The sequence below is a fragment of the Nannobrachium achirus genome (genome assembly GCF_963921795.1).
Source record: "Nannobrachium achirus genome assembly, chromosome: 15".
In the NCBI taxonomy this organism is placed as follows: domain Eukaryota; kingdom Metazoa; phylum Chordata; class Actinopteri; order Myctophiformes; family Myctophidae; genus Nannobrachium; species Nannobrachium achirus.
Genome location: NC_137822.1, coordinates 35,827,116 through 35,841,468, shown reverse-complemented (window position 1 = coordinate 35,841,468; position 14,353 = coordinate 35,827,116). Strand labels below are relative to the sequence as shown.

The window sequence follows — 14,353 nt, the reverse complement described above, 5'->3', positions numbered from 1 at the left end:
AGAGAGAAGAGAGCCTCCCAAAACAGCGCTAGCGACAGCAGGAACAAAGGACCTCCTCAGTCGCTCAGTAGAGCAGGGGTCTTAGTTGGGAGAGAGATGAAGCAGGGACCCCCACAATCTTCTCATGGATTCCATATAGTTTCATTGTTTGACAGCACAATCGTCAAGAGTATTTTGGATTCATGTCAATTTGTGTTCTCAGATATTTAACCACCTGAAGGGTCAATACTTAATAAACTTGACCTTTCACTCTGTACTTAGTCTGCTCTTTTTCCCCTTTACACCAAACATCTTTGCTGAAAATAACAGATCTACAAGTTCACAATTGTAGATGTGTTATTTTTGGCTAAAGTTCTCAGAATACGGACGCTAGGGTTCAAATCGTTAAGGAGGAAAAAAACAGTTTCTATTACACAAAGATTTGGAGGACCCTCTGTAGTAACTTTGAGGACCCCCTAGGGGTCCCGGACCCCCTGTTGAAGACACTTGCAGTACAGCAACGAGGCATCAATAAAACCTGTTACTAAACGAGCTACGCAGAGCATCAAATACATTGTTTGATTGATTTCTTTATCAACACGTTATCAACAGCACAGTGAGTACAGTCAAAGGTTATGCTAAAAGGATAAGGTAAAAAGCCTTTAAGTGGTTTCCATTGTTTAAGATGTAGGTGTCACTGTCCAGTTAACCATTGGCGTTTCTTTATTGATTATTATCATCAATGAACAGTCAAACTGAAGCCTATAGTGAAGTGTTTTATAAGGATGTCCTACTTTTACGTTATGTCTGAGAGCTTATTATGGAGATTAACGTTCAACCACTGGTACCAGTATTGATTTTGTCGACTAAAACTATGAGGACTACCTTTTTTTTTCACTGACAAAAACGTAAGAAGAACTAAATAAAAAACTAAGCTATGATGACTAAAACTAAGAGATACTGTAAGTGGACAATTTCGTAAAATAAAAAACTAGACTAAAATGTCAGGGTGGGACTGGTGGAGAAGCGATTTACAGCTAGGGCCTATATTTTCGTCCATGCCTTACCGCTTAATAGTAAAAAAAAAACATACGTTTAGTAAAGCATATGCATGGACTAAAATAAAGTCTTTAATGTTTGGTTGTGCTGTAGATTTAGTCTAATAAAATCTGATATTTAGTTGATATTTAGTTTTGAGTTAAAACTAGACTAAAGCTTTTCTGATTACTAAAATATGACAGACTAAATTAAAATGTATTCAAAAGACTATATATGATCAAAATGTGCTGTCAAAATCAACTGTAACTGGTACACCAAGGCTGGGCAATATATACTTATTATAAATTGTGATATGACACAAGATTTTGGATATTATAATATTGTGATTTGGCATAACTGTTGTCTTGTGGTTCACGTAGCCTAAGTCTTATTTTACATTTTAAATAATTGTATTTTGTCAGAAATATTGTTATATTATATTTTGTCCATATCGCCCAGCCCTATAGTCTCCTATATGTGGGAGACGTTCCTGAGAATGTACAAATGTAACCAAATGGACCTGTAAGGTTGTAGTACTGTATGTTATTATTGTTATTACCACCACCAGTTGTATTATTTTTGTCATCATTATCTGTCGCCAATATTATCTCCACCTGCCCAGGTTCCTGTTACCGTGTTGCAAGAAACGAGATCTTTGAGTTACTGTGAATGATTTGCTGTCACGTTTTTGATGAAATCACATCTGATCTGCAGTTTACAGTCTGGTAAACACGGGGGTCCACAGGCCAGGCATATTAGTCTATAAAAGAAAACTGTCAGATATTTCAGGTATTATATTATACACCATTAGATATACACCTCATATTCAATCCTCATTGTTCATTTATCCATGTGTAACTCAGAGTGTACACATGTACCCGAATGGACCCAATTCTCATTCAAAGAGGTGTTTTGACACTGACAGTTATGCATTCAGAGGACAACTGTGCCCCCATTTGGCAACAAGATGGAACTGCAGCTAGGCTGCCAGTGGGTATGGAAGGGAAAGAGTAATTTGTAAATATATCATGTCATTGATTGATTGAAGAGTGTATTAACAGTTTGCAATTGAAAAAAAGTACAGATTCATGACAGCAAAATCACTGGTACAACACAGGTCAACTAAAATGAGATCCTAGTAAGCTTTACGGCTTATTTACACAGGAACCACTTTATGTATCTCATATAACATTGAAAGACAGACGGATAGAACATAGTACTTTACATAGGATAACATAAATTACAAAAGCAGAAAAAGGGTGGAGGGGTGGAAACATGGGGGCTACAAGTCTCGAGTAGCAGCCGTCTGAAGGTGACATATGCATGTAGTGAATGTGTTGCGTATATTAGGAATCTGTGACTCAAACAAAGAATAAGCTAAAACTCCTGCTTATCTAAGGCTCTTGGGAAGACAGCTGTGTGTGTGTGTGTGTGTGTGTGTGTGTGTGTGTGTGTGTGTGTGTGTGTGTGTGTGTGTGTGTGTGTGTGTGTGTGTGTGTGTTGGGGGGAGGCTGTCTTCATAACCACAACAATATAATGAGTTTGAATGTAGGACTGCACCTATTTTTCCCACTACACAAAATGTCTTTGCCATAGCTGACTTACAGTAGTAAGCTTGTGGGCTTGTAGATCTGCCATTTTCGCCAGGGATGCTACGGTGTCTTCAAATTAGGGGGGAGGGAATCGGTTCACTCTTGTCAAGATGTTTAATGACACAATATTATTATCATTATCATTTTTCGTAGTTCAAGTCAAAGTGTATGATTCAACTTCATGGTTTATATTGTTTTAAAATGTTGTAGTATATAAAAAGCAAAGTAACTAAAAAAGATTGCAATATTACAACAATCGTTGAATGGCAATATACAGTAATTAAGAATCGCAATATAAATCGAATCGTCCCACCCCTACTTAAAATGTACACATAAAAAAGACAGCATTACCATCAGCACCATGGAGAGCGACAATACACTGCACAGGCTCAGAGCTTGAACATCCACCACTCTCATTATGACTACATTCTATAGGCTACTTTTATACTTACAAAGCTTTACTATGAAGGTGCACTTGCAGAATATACTATTGGCTTGTACTGATCAAGTTGATGCTTGACAAAAGGTGTGTTTTCAGCATTGGCCATAAGAGAGCCATAACCTTACATTTTAACTGAGAGTGGGTCGACATTAACAACATATATGAGTATGTTCACTCAATGAATTGTGTCGCTGACATAATGTGTCATTATTGTCTGGTTGAAGTTGAAACTCAAACTCAAAATGACACCTCGCTTTTATGGGTCTGCTGATCACATATAAAACGGAGCTGATATGATATAGTGTGGGGTAAAGTATTAGCCTATCCCGCATATAAATCAAATCCTATGCCTGTTACCAGCACAGAATTAGCTGAACATGTTCCACACCGTGTAGTAACGACTATATGAACGTGCAGAGAAATGCAAAATAAATTATCTTTGGTCCGCCGTCCTATCTGTCTTCTAGTGTCACTTAAACGCTTTGATAAGAAGCTGAGAGGAGAAGAGATATGTCGATGCCACTAAAAGCTGTTTGCGTGCGCTTGTGTCCATGTGTGTGCGTGTGTGCGCGCCTGTTTACGGCGGGGGCTCCGGGATAGTTTCCTCTTACATAATAGTTTTGTACTCGATTGAGTTCTTAACCTGATTCCCATCGATCGGGCGGGGTCTGAGTTGTGCATACTTAATTCAGGGCGGTAATCAAATCAAACGCAGCGCAGACTCGCTGCCCCGGCGCGTTGACTGACTGAGACATAACAGCAGCAGCAGCAGGCCGCATCAAAAGAGCACTTGTTTATTTACCCTCCCCCCGCCTCCCCTCTTGTTACAGAAACACAGTGGTGTAAAGCACTGGTTCTCAACCTTTTGAGGCTGTGATCCCCAAAATAATAGTTGAACTGGGGACCCCCCCCCACCCTGACAAGCACTAAGAGTTGAGGCATTACATAAAAATAGCAGATCTACAAAAATAGCAGATCTACATGCTCACAACGCCTCACGTTGCGAGGCGTTGTGAGCATGTAGATCGGCTATTTTCACAATTTGGCCAATGTTTAATTTGTCATTTTAGAGGTATTAAAAAGTCCTTAAATTGTCACTTTAGAAATGCATAAAGTGAATGGCAAATCGAGTGGCAAAGTGAGTGGCAAAGTGAGTTTAATGTAATTTATCTCGGTCGGCTGTGAGCTTGTGAGCCTGGAGGTCAGATTCTCTACGCGTCCCTGGATACTAGGATACCAAAGGTCTGCTTTGAAGACAGGCGAGTTTGTCTCGCCTGTCTTCCCTGTTCACGAGCTGTGTGCTTTATCACGACACCACACTGACCCTGACAAGTGAGGACCATACACAAAACATGTCACCACGTACTGGGGCTTCAGTGCTCTGTGACATAATGGCACGTTTGGAGGTGGCAGTTTTTGCTTCATGTAATGTACAGTAGCTGAGTTGATTAATAATGGCACTCTCAGTGACAGCGTAGGAGACAGACAAGACAGTAGGAAGGCCGAAAGAGAGACTTTGTAGGAGAGACAGACGTTAGGAAAGCTGAGAGGGAGACAGTGTTGGAGAGACAGACGGTAGGAAAGCTGAGAGGGAGACAGTGTAGGAGAGACAGACGGTAGGAAAGCTGAGAGGGAGACAGTGTAGGAGAGACAGACGTTAGGAAAGCTGAGAGGGAGACAGTGTTGGAGAGACAGACGGTAGGAAAGCTGAGAGGGAGACAGACGGTAGGAAAGCTGAGAGGGAGACAGAGGGCTGTTGGAGAGACAGAGCAGATACATTTATATCATATCCTGTTTGGTCTTATCTTCAGCCGTCAGTCAGAGCCTTCACATCACATTAGAGTGTTTCATTATGTTGCAAATGTGTCAAAATAATAGAATATGAAGAGCAGCGATAGAAAGTAACTAAGTCGATTTACAACGTATGTGTACAGTACAATGTATTTCCAATACTTTTACTTCTACTCTTGGATCCAAATATTGTACTTTTACTCCACTACATTTGATTTGAACACTTTAGTTACTACTAGTTACTTTGTAGATTTTGATTATTATGACAAAACATATGGTACATTAACTACCTCCCCTCCGATGACCCTGCATACAAACACACACATTACATTTCAAATCTATTTTTTATGTACAAAGCAAAGGCGCAAGCAACAAACAAAGTCATTTCCAGACAGGTTTCAGACTTCATTCTGACTAAAAACCAAAGGTTGTCTCTAGCGTTGCCTAGCTTTACTCATAGACACTGATCAGGATGTGCCATGGGCACTTGTCCGAAATCTCATTGTTCCTACATCCCATTAGTCAGAATCTGGTGATGTTAACCTGGTGAAAAATACTATGCCTAAACCTAAATCTAACCCTAACCTCAGTAAAACTATGCCTAAACCTAACCCAAACCATAACCCTAACCTCAGTAAAATTATGCCTAAACTTAACCCTAACTAAAATCGGACTAATGAGATGTAGGACTAATGAGATTTCTGACTTATGGGCAGTCCGCGATCAGGGCTAGCCAGCTAGCATCCTGGCATCAAGATGATCTGCGTTCCGTTCATGTCAATTGGAACAAAACCCCCAGATTTGTTGAATGTGTCACATTCCAGAGAGTGCAATAACCAATCATCTCTCTCTCTCTCTCTCTCTGCAGCGTGCAAGAGGAAGGAGCTGGACCCGAGCGGCAAGGATCGCGGTGGAGGCGGCGGCAGCGGCAACAACCCCAAGAAGTCGCGGCTGGTCTTCACAGACCTGCAGCGGCGCACCCTGCTGGCCATCTTCAAGGAGAACAAGCGGCCGTCCAAGGAGATGCAGATGACCATCTCGCAGCAGCTGGGCCTGGAGCTCACCACCGTCAGCAACTTCTTCATGAACGCCCGGCGCCGCAGCCTGGACAAGTGGATGGACGAGGGCTGCAGTCCCGGGGGCCAGTCCTCGGCCTCCAGCACCTGTACCAAAGCATGATGGATGAATCTGAAGCCGAAAGCAAAAAGGGATTGTTGTGTAGGGGGGATTTTTTTTATTTTTGTTGGTTTTCTTTTTCAGGGAGATGGGGTCGGATGGGTGGGTGGGTGGGTAGTAGGGATGGGACGATATGAAAATGTAATAATCTCGATTATTGCGATCAAAGAAATCAAAATTTACGATATTATCGCGATAATGAAAATCCATTATCCTGGGGCGGTATATTTGCCAAAAAATAGCAGATCTACAAGCTCACAACGCGTCACAAAGACATTTGATAGAGTGAAAAAACTACTGTATCAAGTACGTATATTACAAGTACCTTTTACCAATTATAGTAGGGTTTAAGTGGTACCGGATATGCAGCTCGGGCAAATAAAAGGTGAATTGATCCCAGTGCATGTCAGAGGACGATATCACGATAAATTAAATCTCCATGAACGATTATCGCGAGTGTTTTTTATCGCGATAAACGATAATATCGCGTATCGTCCCATCCCTAGTGGGTAGGGAAAGGGGGAGGGGATGGAAATTGGAATGAAGATGGGGTTGGGGCGAATGTGGGAGATCAGGGAAGGAATGGGAGCTGGGGGAGGGGGGTCGACGGAGATGGGTGAAACGGGGAGGGTTTTGGTGGACATTGGGCTAGTGGTGGTGCACACCCCAGGTATGGGATGGATCCACCACGGTCGGAGCGAGGAAAAAAAACTAAATTTATACTGTTTTTGTTTTTTCTTTTCTTTTTTTTTTGATGATAAACTACGGAGAGGGGCTGCTCACTGCGCGCAAACATGTCTATTGCAAAAATCACCATTGTTTTCAAAACATCCCATCCATCCATTCCATTCCAAAAAGTAGAGGGTGAAAACTGTTTTACACTGTAAGCAAACCTCTGTGAAACCAAACCCCACCACAGCCTTCCTTCATCACAAACAATTCACGTCCAGTTTCCTTCTCGTAAATTCCAGTCATTCGAATCTATTCCAAAAAAGCTAGACACAATGCTTTATTTCCTCTCAGTATAGGCTGACACTACTAGCCCAAATACCAAAGACGATGAGAATATATGTATATTTTCTATTATGCAATATATAAGCTGAATGACAAAAAAACTGACGAAACGAAACAATTTCCCAAACCAATGAAAGCTTTAACGACAGCAGAATGTTCTAGAACCCGTGGAGATGAGAATCAAAGATGTTTCATTCATAAAATAATAACTTTTCCAGTTATAGTGGCGTCAGCTGTGTTGACCCGGCTTGGGAGATTGTACAACCAAATTATGAAAATCATCCTATGTTGGCATTCCATTTGTTAAGAAATAGTATGGCATACGTCAAGCCAAATTATACGCCTGCCGGCTGTTCATCAGGTAGGATTCTTCTTTTTTTTTGTCAGTCCAGGCATGATAAATGAAACTTCACAATTAAAGCTACACATAGCAACCTCATTGGAGAAACAGACCAGTGGAAGGAAAACATACTGGGTTATTCTTGAGACAAAGTGATCAAGTATCACAATTAGTACGTATATTTGAAGCAACGGTTGTGTAATTTCCACGTACAATCTCCATCCACTCCAGGCCAGCATTATGTCCAGGGTTCCGACATTGACTTGTTTTAGAGAAATGGGGCAGAACATAATTAAGACTGAGCTTCAAAGGGGACAGTGAGGTCATGAGGCAGACATTGTTAAGACTTCGGGGACGGCGAATATGCAAGCACAAACACACACGCACGCACGTACACGCACGCACACGTACACGCACATGGATCCAAATATACACCAACTTACACATCTGTATTGGTAGTTTGAGGCGCCTAGCAGAACTAAAAGCTTTCTCTGTGTATTTATCCGTTAGCGGTGAATTGTTATATATATATATATCTATAGATATATAAATATACGTATACTATATTTAAATGTATGTGAGCACAATCTTGAAGCACATTTTCTTTGCAATAGAACCGGGGCTTTCCAGCAGAAAGCCGAGTGGTCTTCTTCACATCATAGAAAACTCAGGATGCCATTTTTTTCTAAACAGCGGTTGAAGAACACACTTACAGTACACACTCGTATACTTACAGTACACACTCGTTCAGTCTCTGTCCGTAGTAGTAGCAGCAGCATGCACGCATGCGCGCACACACACCTGCACACACTCGCTCACTGGCACACTTTTACTGCACATGTGCATGCATACACACACACACACACACACACACACACACACACACACACACACACACACACACACACACACATACATACACACACACACACACACACACACACACACACACATTCACGAGTACATTCAGTTTTATGTACAAAGCAAAGGCGAAAGCAACAAACACAACACACATGCACGCACACGCACGCACGCACGCACACGCACACACACACACAAAAAACCTCAAAGAGTCATTTCCCAGACAGGTTTCAGACTTCCCTCTGACTGACTAAAAACCAACGCTTGTCTCTTAGCGTTCCCTAGCTTTACACACAGACACTTTGCTCAGGGCTAGCCAGCTAGCATCCTGGATGCATCAAGATGATCTGCGTTCCGTTCATGTCAATTGGAACAAACACGTGTCACATTCCAGAGAGATCAATAATCAATCATCTCTCTCGTTGTCTCAGAGGAGAAGAGGCAGCCACAAAAAGACACAAAACACCCCCAGTTATTTATTTCCAGTGCCAGCACCGGCCTTAACATTAAAATACCTCCAGGATCTCTACACGCTAGCCCTGACCCCCATTCAGAAACACCCCCACTCACAAACATCCCCATTCAGAAATACCCACACTGAGGTTAGGGTAAGTCAATCTTCTGAATGGCAATGTTTCTGACTGGAGACCTCCATTCAGCAGACACCCAGAGAGGTTTGTTTTCCCTTTATACCGGTGGTTCTCAACATGGGCTCCCGGGGACCCCTGGGAGGGTTCCAGGGGGGTCCCCCCCAGCTAAATCATTGATGATAACTAGCAACCAAATGGGCACTAGACGCTCTGTAACTCAGAGAATGTACAAATGGAACCAAACTAACGGACGCCCGTTCCATTTGCACACACCTCTGAGAGTTAAATCAACTCTAAAAGGATTCTCGCTTTTCTGTTTAGATTGGGGTCCCGGAGATACACATCCTACATAATGGGGGTCCGTGGCCTTTGGATATCAAAGCGGGGGGTCCTCGAAATGGAAAAATTGTTGAGAATCACTGGCTCTGTACCGCAACAGCGTTGTGACAGCAGTACCTGCTGATTATTCCAGCTGAGTGTGAAATTGCGGAATGGGGGTGGGCTGGGCGGGGGCTCCGGGGTCGAGGGGGTGGTGATGGTCGGGGGTCGGAGCTGCCCGGGCTGATCAGGGCCTTTGTTATAGTTGAGGACAATCTACAGACGATGCCTGTGGCAGCTTCTTCACCTCCCATACCAGGGGTCATCAGCACAGGCTGGAGATGAGCTCTCTTACACTGCAAACCAGTCCGTTTATTCATGTACTGGAAGATTTCAAAAGCTTGTGTTCGGGCTTGGAAATATAGGGTCTCAATCTGAGGGTGCAGCAGGGGTCTTCAACAGGGGGTCCGGGACCCCTATAGGGGGTCCTCAGAGTTACTACATGGGGATCCTCAAAATCTTTATGTGATAGAAGCTTTTTTCCTCATTTTTTATATTAACCACTTGAACCCCAGCGTCCATTTTATATAAACTTCAGCCAAAAATAGCAGATCTACAAGCTCACAACGCCTCGCAGATCATCTATTTTCGGCTTTATGAAGTATTGACGGTTCAAGAGGTTAAATATCTGAAAACACAAATTGACATGAATCCAAAATACACTGACAATTCAAACAATGAAACTATATGGAATCTATGAAAAGATAGTGGGGGGGGTCCCTGCTTCATCTCTCTCTCTCAGCTAAGGGGTCTTTGGCCTGAAAATGTTGAAGACCCCTGTTGTTTTTGCAGTGCAGGAGGGATCATCACGTGGGTTGTGGGGCAGATGGACAGACGCACAGACCACCAGTCAGGCAGAGACGTAATAATAATGCAAGGTTTCTGTGTCTGTCTGTCTCTCTGCCTCTCCCTGCGCCAGCCCTGATACCTCACACTCTCCTGCCGAGACCCTCTCAACGATCATAAGTCATGCTATCAGCATCACGTTATGATGTGAGTACAAGCCCCCCTCCAGCCCACCCAACCCAACCCAACGTTCCACCTTTCTTAAAGCCACAATCATCCCATAAAATCACCTCATCCTCATCATCCCGCTAATGAACCAAAAAGAAAGTTGTAACCAAAAAGAAAACCAAAGGAAAGCCGTCGGTCAGCAGCCCCTGCTCCTCCTTGCTTTAGGGAAACCCCAGGCTGAGGAGAAATCCCTTGGCCTGGTTTAGAACTTTAGACGCGAAGCCAAAGGCTCTAAGAACTGAACGATAAACGAAAAAAATGGACACCTGAGACTTTTTCTATTTATTGACAAATCGAAACCAAAGAAAAACTTTTTCTGCACCTGAACAGTTCCGACAAAAGGAGAAAGAAAAACCTACAAAAAGTAAAAAAAAAAAAAAAAAAAAAAAACGAACTACTCTGAAAGACGGAAGAGAATTATGACTTAATGAGTGGTTGGTGACGACGTTGAGAACGATGGAGAAGGAAGAGGAGGAAGGAAGGACGGAATAAAAAAGGAGGGACAGGTGAAAAGAGGACATCGATGGAGCGGAGAAGTTCAGTAGCTTTGTTCTGCTTGATGTCGCGTCAGGCAGTTTTTTTATTTTACGGGGAAGCAGGCTGGGGGACATGAAGGTTTTAAAAAAAAGAAGAAGGGAGGGGGACGTGTGGGGGGAAAAGGGGGGGAAGGAAAGCCAGGAAGGAAGTTTATTTACTGCTTCAAACGGTGGCCATTTTCCTCCCTCCTCCAAAACCCCGCCCCGCGTACAACGAGGCAGGACATAACCTGTCTCTCTCTCTCACAGTTGAGGAGTGTCTTTAACGTGTGCCTATGCAGTTTTTCAACGTCAAAAATGGTAAGAGAACAACGACGACCTCATCAGCTAACAAACCAAAGATACACCGTCAATGCAGTAGCAGAGCCTTCCCCCCACACAAACACATTAAATTATCTCTCTCTCACACTGTGTGAAAAACATTGAATATGGGAAGGTTTTTCTAGGGTAAATCCCCTCATACCTATCCCTCATACCCATGTTTATAGATACCATCTCAATCTCTTTCTCCCTTTCATACAGTACTATAATGCCATTTGTACTAAATTCTCATCCATTTTGCCGGTGGTTTTGCAGCACAACACCCCAAGATGTAACACCCCAAAACATTGACTTTTTGATTTCCTTATCGCAATAATTGGCTGCAATTGTTTTTTTCTGAGGGCATAGATGAGGCATTGTATAGCGTCGTTGTCGGGTGAAAACCTTGTATGTCCAAACCGTTCGCTTTGCATTTATCGTTTTATAAATGATTTAAACTAGTGAAAACAGCCGATCTACAAGCACACAACGCCTCGCACCGCGAGGCGTTGTGTGCTTGTAGATCTGCTGTTATCACTACTTGTGTGCAACGGCCTTGTATGATGAAGCAGGGCTTTACTTGCGAAAGAACGTACACATTTGAAACTCGGAGATACAAGGTTTCCATCCGACAACGACGATAGAATACAATAGGTCACCATTATACAAATCATGTTGTGTGAGGTGATTCTAATGGGGAAAAAAATAATCTTTGAGAAACCCAAACCAGAACCCCCCTCAGCGTGGCTTTAGCACACGATCACGAAGAAGGAAAAAAAACGAGCTCGCTGCACATTAGTGGCCACTGCAGAAACGTTATTTTAGAACCCAGATTGGTCAGTGGCTCCCAAACTTTTTAGCTCAAGACCCCAAAGAGAAATGAGACGTTTACCCAGGACCCAAACTATTTTTTTTTATTTTTTTTTTATGTTTTGAAATAATTAAAACACTGGGTCCCGACCCAGTGTTCAGGAACCAGCAGATCTATAGATCACTCTGGGTTCACAGACTCAGTCATGCACCTGTATGACCGAGTCTTCATTTATTTTCTGTGCCCGACACCGGTAACACCCTGAGTATATGCAGTTTTAATGTTGCATTCAATTCAATTCTACCACTATGTGAAGAACACTATACAGAACAAGAACATTCTCCATCATCATATAGCATCGAAACATAACAACATCCTAAATATGGCATCCATTCAGCTGTCCCAAAGCTGCCCGATCACACTCTTAGCTCATCCTTTAAGGAAAGGGGGAGGGGGCACTGCTACTCCATACGTACAACAACAATAAAAAATAAAGCTGAAAAAAAAAGAAAAAGGAAAAAAAAAAAACAAGTACGGTTCAACACCTGCTGAGAGAAACTGCTCAATATCGGTCGAATAGCTTTATCTCTTTAGTTCCTCTCTCTCTCTCTTTCTGTCTGTAAAAAGCTTCTAGGCCAAAGAAAACCCCCGCTGACCTGACCCTCTCCCATTGGCTACCGCACACTGGTGGGGCGGGGCTTATCAGGGATCAGGAAGTGGAGGCCATTTCCATTCCCGCTGCAGTTGTTCTGTCTGACTCTAAAGCCCGGTTCATGCTCTGTCGCATGATGGCGGCCGGCGGTGCGTTTCAAAAAACGAGCTTACAAGCTTGTTTTCGGCACTCGATACAAACCGCCGTCGTGCGACAGAGCATAGATCAGGCGTTACACAGGCTTGACCTGCCGAAAACCAAACCAAAAAGTATAATGCATACAAAACCAAAAAGTTCACGAGATCCCAAAGAGGTTTTCATTGCCTGTCTTTTTAGTACTTAAAAAAAGATTGCCAATGCCCATGTTGTGCTACTACTACTACTACTACTATGATTATGTTCCTTTCTAGGTTCTCTTGCAATATATGATTTGTATTTAATGTAATTTATGTTTTTTATTTTTTTAATTGAGAATTAATTTAAACAAATTTCTTTGTTTTTGTTTGCCAAATCTTCATCAGAAACCTTTTTACCAGTAATGATGATTAGCTTTGCCAAAGTTTACATGGTTTGTTCCTTGTTTTCATTTGTATTGTATTTATTTAAGAGACGTTCTAGAACACATTTAGTTTTTGTACTTAATTTAATGCTATTTAATTAGGTGTAATTTTGTTTTTCTCGATGAATATTTATGGGTATTTAAAGAATGTTAGTTGCATCCAAGATGCAGTGCTTTATGCCACATGTTGTTTAATTTATTCTTAGCTTTGTAACTTTGTATTGAAAGCGAACGAATGTCGTGTTGATTGTCTAGAGTTAAATAACCGATCAATGTAGGAATGTCTCATAGATGTACTTTTGAATGTCGACACAAATGCTACTCTCACTTTTTTTAGCGATCGATTTATTGTCCTGCAATGATTTGTATTTCTTTTTCTTTTCTTCTTTCTCAAATGCCTTCTGTTCCCAAAATGAAAACAATCTCTTTATGAAGAATAACACGAGCAATGAGCACTGCATCGGTTTTTGCTTTTTGCATTTTTTTCCCTTTTCTTCAATGTGATTTTACGTAATCAGTTACAAGAGAGTTTTACTTTCTACCGCAGTGGTTCTCAAAATAAATGGTGTCCGGGGACCCCCAGGGGTCCTTGGAGGGGTTCCAGGGGGTCCCCAGCTAAACGAGTTAATCAAAGCATCAAAAGTAATTTAACCAATTTAACCCTAATGTAGGCCAAGCTCACAACACATTTGCAATGCTATTGAGTTGTGAGCTTGTAGACTGACTATTTTCAAAGAATCTTGAAAAAGATGAGAAAAAAATAAAAAAAAATAATGGGGGTCCCTGGCACAAAAAAGTTTTTTCCAGATGGGGGTCCGCGGCCAAATACTTAATCCGGAGCTCCTTGACATGAAAAGGTTTGAGAACCACTGATTTACAAGAGAGTTTGCTTTCTGTACCGACCACAGCTGGACAAGCAATGAATTTCAGACTGATATTATAGTGACACTTCACCAGGAGGATCGGGGGGGCCACACGTTGATAGATGTATTATCGATTGTTGCAGACTTACTCACCAAAGATAACTGGAATCCTTGAGAGGCTGGTAATGATGGGCGTGTTTACATGCAAACGCATCGCAAAATCCCCCAGTGTTAAAACGACCCTAAGGATTTGTACTGTGGTGTACTGCAGTGGTCTTCAACAGGGGGTCCGGTAGCCTCATAGTTACTACAGGGGGTCCTCCAAATCTTCCAATCCTTTTTAAATTAACAGCTTGAACCCTAGTGTCCATATTCTGAGAACTGTAGCCAAAAATAGCAGATCTACAAGCAGATCTG

At 42.2% G+C, this 14,353-nt stretch overlaps 1 protein-coding gene across 1 annotated transcript in view; it reads left to right on the top strand.

Moving 5' to 3' along the window:
- The window catches only part of LOC308299211 (one cut domain family member 2-like), a 59,414-nt gene extending 53,319 nt beyond the window's left edge, over positions 1-6,095 (top strand). The window contains exon 2 of the mRNA XM_080742939.1: positions 5,711-6,095. Coding sequence (XP_080599065.1) covers positions 5,711-6,021 — 311 coding nt within the window. The 3' untranslated portion in view covers positions 6,022-6,095. The remainder of the gene's footprint in view (positions 1-5,710) is intronic.
- Positions 6,096-14,353: the final 8,258 nt, after the last annotated feature.